This window comes from Echinops telfairi, unplaced genomic scaffold, assembly GCF_000313985.2.
Source record: "Echinops telfairi isolate 266 unplaced genomic scaffold, ASM31398v2 ScPeMD7_10;HRSCAF=50, whole genome shotgun sequence".
NCBI classification, from domain to species: domain Eukaryota; kingdom Metazoa; phylum Chordata; class Mammalia; order Afrosoricida; family Tenrecidae; genus Echinops; species Echinops telfairi.
The window spans coordinates 12,626,779-12,633,091 of record NW_022103907.1 but is presented as its reverse complement, the minus strand read 5'-3'; the positions used below and the strand labels follow the sequence as shown (position 1 = coordinate 12,633,091).

At 41.9% G+C, this 6,313-nt stretch overlaps 2 protein-coding genes across 5 annotated transcripts in view; one reads left to right on the top strand and one right to left on the bottom strand.

Annotated features, from left to right (window-relative positions):
• The window catches only part of LOC101643007 (tetratricopeptide repeat protein 39B-like), a 30,636-nt gene extending 24,949 nt beyond the window's left edge, over positions 1–5,687 (bottom strand). The window contains exon 1 of the mRNA XM_013006849.2: positions 5,489–5,687. The gene's annotated coding sequence lies outside the window, so the exon portion shown is untranslated. The remainder of the gene's footprint in view (positions 1–5,488) is intronic.
• A 350-nt stretch (positions 5,688–6,037) lies between these two features.
• Positions 6,038–6,313, top strand: part of SRSF7 (serine and arginine rich splicing factor 7) — a 5,995-nt gene continuing 5,719 nt past the window's right edge. For 3 of the 4 annotated variants that reach the window (XM_045287010.1, XM_030884701.2, XM_004711119.2), the window contains exon 1: positions 6,038–6,157. In XM_045287010.1, coding sequence (XP_045142945.1) covers positions 6,130–6,157 — 28 coding nt within the window. In that variant the 5' untranslated portion in view covers positions 6,038–6,129. The remainder of the gene's footprint in view (positions 6,158–6,313) is intronic. The other variant, XM_004711118.2, reaches the window with a different exon arrangement.

Sequence of the window (6,313 nt, the reverse complement as noted above, 5' to 3'; positions counted from 1 at the left end):
GGAGTAGACAGGAAGTGCGAGGTCTCTTTTAATAAAACAATAAACAATAAATGTGTACTGTATTCTTCTTCATGGAAAAATAAGACATCCCCTGAAAATAAGACCTAGCGCATCTTTGGGAGCAAAAATTAATATAAGACACTGTATTATTTTCGGGGAAACAGAGTATGTATGGATCATGATTAGAGTTGTATGAGCTCCCAATAAAGTGATTGAAAAAAAAGACTGGGCTTTCTACTCCTATAAACAGTTGTAGTCTTGGAATCCCACAGGGGTCACTATGAGTCAGCAGTGACTTGAGCATTGACTTGATTGCAGTGAGCATGAAAAGGGCACCTCGGTAGTGTAATGGGTTACAAGTTGGGCTTTGAACCAAGAAATCAGCAGTTCAAAACCAGCAGCTGCTCCTCTAGAGAAAGATGAGGCTTTCTATTCACCAAAAAGGTTATTCTTGGAAACCTACAGACAGCAGGGAGTTTGGTTTTGGAGTGTTTTAAACTGTGAGAGAATAGATTTTCTGTTAAAGCCATCTGGCTGTAGCATTTCTGTTATAGTAGCACTAGATATCTAACACAGGTCGCTTTGAGACATTTTGATTCACGGTGACCCCATGTGACAGAGTAGAACTGCTCCATATGGTTTCTAGGGTGTGATCTTTACAAGAGCAAACAGGTCTTCCTCCTGGGAAGTTAATGAGTGGGTTTGAACTACCAACCTCTCAGTCAGCAGCCAGGCAATTAAAAGTCACACCAGTGGGATCCTATGGTCAAGGGTAGTTGTTGATATGTGCCATTGATTCAAACCTGATAGCAACCCTCTATGGCAGAGTACAACTACCCCGTACAATTTCTTGGGCAATAATCTTTATGGGAGCAGACCAATGGGTCTTTTCTACCCTGGAGTGGGTCTGAAGGGTTAGAACCACCAACCTTTTGATTAGCAGTCTTAACTTTTGTGCCCCCAGGGCTCCTTCTTGGTCACAGGTATGTTACTAAATAGTGAAACCGAACTGCTAAACCCTACTGTCACTTTTCTTAATTATTGTATTACGCCAGTTCGCCTAAGAAAAGGATTCATGAACTAAAGTCATCTTATGACAGTAAAAGGTATTCATTTCCAATACTTAGAACACCACTACCAAACCATCTAACAAGAAGCCAATGGTTTCAGCAGTGTTTTTTTTTTTTTTACAAATAACTTTCATAGATTTATTTACATTTGATTACTTTTTCAACTTTTCATTGTGAATTGGGTGAATGTTTATTGAGCAGATCAGCTTTCCAGTCAACAATTCATACCCATTTTGTTTCATGTCTTTAACCCCCACAACACATGGCCTGATTCCCAAATTTGGGTGTTATTCTAGGGCAGAGGTCACACTAATCTCCGGATGCTTCCATATAGAGAGCACTGAGCAGTGTCTGGTGAATATAGGTTCTTTAGATCAACCTCAGGCCTAGAATTGGGACTTGGAAATTTGCATTGGTGATAGGTATTTCATTGTTAATCACTGCACTGTTTCAGAGTACAAAAGAGACCTTATCTCGAATGTTTAAAGAGAACATTTAGTAAGTCTTAAAAGAGACAAAGATGGCACAGGCACATCATCTGATAAGGCCACCAACAAGAGTGTGAAATGGGATCCAAGGGTTTTAAAAGGCCATGGGAGGGCAAAGGAAATGGTCACGAAAGCATGATTCGTGGCAGATCAATATATCACAGTTTCAGGTAGGGCTACAGAAGCAGGAACTGGAGCATGACTGCGACATGTGCACTGTTAGATAGAAGGGCTTACAAGATTTGTCCAGGGCATTCCAACCAAGGCAGTTGGGGCGAGACTGACGGGATATGATCATGATTACGTGAACCCCTGTACTGTCTCTCCAGTATGGTGACTTCCATCGAGGACACACCTAGGCAAACCCCGGAGAAAGACTGCCCCTCCCTGGGCTGGACTGAGAATGGAGGCAATCCACTCTCCAAGGCATTCTGCCCAAGGGCAGATTATCTACACCCGTGGTTAATGATCTGAAGGCATTATCTTTGTAGGGACTTTGCTAATGGATTTTGGCTGTCAATGCCATCCACAGCCTGTTGCAAACCACTGTGCTCAGAATTTAAGCTCTAATACAACATCAAGTGACTCTATGTACACAGGTCTTGGGGAATACTTCATCTATCTGGGAAAAGCCCAAAGAAATATCCTTATTTTACTAAAGTTCATCTCTTTTCTGATTGGAATATTCCTAGTCTCTCCTAACTAGTCCAGCTCTCTAATTTAGGCACCAAGCTGACCAAGTGCTTGGCACTAATATTCTTCCTTTACAGAGTGAACACCACAACTGATTAGGTCAGGTTTGATGATGTTACAGTTTCACACTTTTTAATACAATCAGGGATTCCTGAAAAAAAAAACAAAAAAAAACCCAACTTTAAGCGTCTTTGTTTTACACTTCTAAACCACCATTTAGATATTTATAATAAGTCATCCCTGTAATTATTTCCTGCATCATATTTTTCCTGTTCCTAATTTTGAAGTTGGTTTTTAAAATTTTTCTCTCCCCACCCTTCCTATTTTAGTACTTAACTGACTGTACTTTCGGATTTGCCTAATAAGTTAATTTCTTAATAAAATATGAACAATTTGTAAACATGCCTCTAAGAACTTTCCCTTCCCAGGGTTTCCAAACAGCATTTAGAGTAAATTATAAGGTCAGCAAGTGTTGGAAAAAAAAGCTACATTCTGTTTGGCTTGATTTATAGAATATATACAGTATATTTATTACAGTATATATGCAGTATATTTATTACAGCTTAAATTCTGAGCACTCCGGTTTGCAAGGGGCTGTGGGTGGCAGGGGCAGCCCAAAATCCATTTGCAGAGTCCCTACATAGATTAAACCTCCACTGAATTCTTCTGATCATTAATCAAGGATGTAGCTAATCCTGGCTGAATACCTTGGAAAGTGGATCAGCTACACCCTCCTTCATCAGCCCTGGGAAGGGCAGTCTCTCTCGTAAAGGTTTGCCTGGGTTATGTCTGTGATGGAGGTCACCGTATTTGGGACAGTACAGCGGTCATGTAGTCATGAGTCTTGTCCTATCAGTCATGCCCTGACTGCCTTGGTTGGAAAGCCCTGGATTTAGAATCGTGTAATCCTTCTCTCTAACATGATGATCCCGTTCCTACTCTTGTAGTCCCTCCTCTAACTGTGATATATCAAGCAGCTGCCAATCATGAATTTGTGACAGTTTCTTTGTGTTCCATGTCTTATTTAAACAATTGTGTGGCTATAAATCCTAGCATGCCATTTTGACCTGTGCTCATGGTCTCCCTCATCTGCATGACCTGTCCGTGCCTCTGTGTTGTCTTTGTCTTTTGAGACTTAAATGTTCTCTGTAAATTATATTTGAGTTGGAGTCTCTTACACTATCTGAAACAACAGTATAAATATAAACGCTTATCAAAAAACAAATGTTTGCTACTCTAGACTATTTCTTTCTATTAAAAACAAAGGCATGTGCCAGAGGTATAAATTTGCTTCCCTCTCATTTTAAAAGTTTTCGCATCCCAGCTAAAAGGATGACAGTGAATTAAATGGGAATCTAAATGCATAAAGATGAAGAAAGGAACTAAAAAAAAAATGCTTTGTTGGTTGGTAGTAGAGATTCCAGGCAATGCAAATAAAGTTTGAAAACTGCAGTAAAATGATAAAGAATTAATCCTTTCTCTAAACAAATATTACCATCAGTATTTAACAACAGTAATATTTTAAGAATTAGTCAACATGCCATAAAGATGATCTGAAAGTACTGATTGAATAGATTTGACATTCAAGTAGAATCTGGAAATGTGATCTTAATTTCACACAGAATCTTAGAGGCAGACATTTTGTGAGTAAAATTAACTTCCGAGAGAACCAGCAGGGATAAAACCATCCTGCACCATGAAATCATGCTGATTTGGACTGACATTTAGTGAAAAGCCTTGATTGCAAGTTCTTAGAGAACAGTGTTCAGTGTAACAGAAATATCATACAGAACTATTCTTTTTTCCTGTTGATTGGATTAAGCAAAGTCTAGTCTAAATACTAGTAATTTAAGAAAAAGTATTTAGCTTGTCAAAGTCCCTGCCTCCACGAGAAGCCAGGGTTTCTTACATTTTCTCAAATGAGTGGAAAAGCAGTTTGTTATAAGTTGGAACGTTACTGTTTTACATTTGGTTTATTTCTTGCTTCAAATTCTCTTTAGACTTCATATTCAGAATCTAAAAATACGGAGGCTCAGAGGGTTGCTATGGGTCAATGATGGCAGTGAATTAGGAATTACACAATAGCATATAAATATACTCTTCCAAGAAATTGTTTAATCCAACAGATATTTTCATAAATTTTTTTCATAAATTCTTAATAGTTATATTAGTGAAGCTTTATAAAGTCGATATTCTATATTTCAGGATGTGTTTAGAAAGATTAAATTATTAATACAGTTTAATCCTTTGGAGAAAGAATCCTGATAAATAGAAGAAAACAAAACTCAATTATGCTAGGAAGAACAGCCACTAGTCTGCTCACCGGTTGGTAGTTCAAACCCAACAGCTGCTCTGGGGGAGGGAAAAAAAGACTGTCAGCTCCCGTGGAGTCGTACACTCTTGGAAATCCTACCTAGGGTCACTATGAGTGAGAATTAAAACTCCGTAGCAGTGGGTTTGGAATAGAATTTCTCTTCTCCTGCTAGAGAGTTGCTTGATTACAGTTTCTCCTTTCGATAAATTTGTGGATATACTCATAGGTACATAAATTTGTAACATTCCTCATAGGATCCCATCATTCTTTGTTCACCTAATTAAGCCTCCTGTCTTCTGGACTTTGCACCCCACCCTATGCACACCAAGGGAAGTTACAGCAGATGAAAACATCAAAACAAAAACGCGCGCAAGCAGTTCTGCTTTTAGGTGGAACATTAATAAGCTTTGAGTATTCCAAGCATGGATGATGTGATGCCACAGTGTGTGCACTGTGACAGGTCTAACAAACTGGAATCTGTAGTTCTAGAATTGGTGTCTGGCAAATCCATTGTATAAAATCAAAAGAGGATTTTAAACAAAAATAGTATAAAGGGGGAACAAAAGTTTCCAATTGCTTGATATAAAGGATTGGCTAAGCAACAAAGCTGCTCTCTCCGCTGAGTGATTTCAAAGATGACTACGTCTAGGATCTCTCTCACAAGATCCTTGTACTAATAGTCGAGATGGACTACGATAACACAGAGTGGACCAGAGGGAAGTACAAATAGCTCAGTTTGTACTTAAGAACACAAATAGTCGCACTGGCCCAAACGCTTTAAAGATGCAGGGTCTTGTCACAATGTTAACGTACTCAGAGAAAAAGGAACGACTTCTTTTTTCCTAAGGCTCCGAAAACTTGGGATCATGTTGTCAAATCGGTGACAGGACCTGAAGGGGCGGGAGCAGGGGAAGCCTCCTCACCTGTTACCACGAGACCCTAAGTGAGATCCTTTTTGAGGGCTACAGTAGGGGACTTCTCCGCCGAAGGGCAAGGTTCGTGGAATTCTCACCTTGGCCAAACTTCCGATTAACTGAGGAGCACAGGGATCGCTGAGGCACAGCCGAGGCCAGCTCCCCCAGCAGAATAACGGCCAAGGCTGTAACATTAGCGATTCAATTTTACAAGTTTTTGTTTGGCTCGCTTAACGCACCTGTAGTAACATTCCTCAACTGGAGAGAAAGGAGAGGAGGAGCGAAAGGGAGGGGAAATAGGGAGGGTCCTAGGCAAGGGGGAGGGGAAGGGGAAGGGGCGGGACAGCGCAAGGGAAAGCCTACGGTGGTTTGTAGCAGAGACGGTGGCGTTCCCATGGAGACGTATCCCTCCGCCGTGATTTGCATTTGATCGCTTCGGTTCCCTCCCCGTCGCTACTCCGCTGTTTCCGCTCAGCTCCTTTGTGCCGCGCAGAACGTCGAGATGACGCATGCGCACGACTCAGCCGCCGCCTATATAAGCCGGAAGCCGGGCGCTTCCTCGTAGCGCCGCTAGGACCGTTGGCGAGTCGGGCTGTGCTCGTCACGACCTGGGCACTGCGAGCTGCGAGCGAGCACGCGGGCCAGTCGTCATGTCGCGTTACGGGCGGTACGGAGGAGGTGAGTTGCCGGGGCCCGGCGAGGGGGTCGCGCTGCGAGTGTTTGAGGTATTACGAGGCCGGAGGGTTAGCGCCGCGGTTGGGAGACGGTTATTCCGCGTGCGTAATGGCGGCTTCAGCGCACGCCGTACGAAGCCGGAGGCAGCGGGGGCGGGGT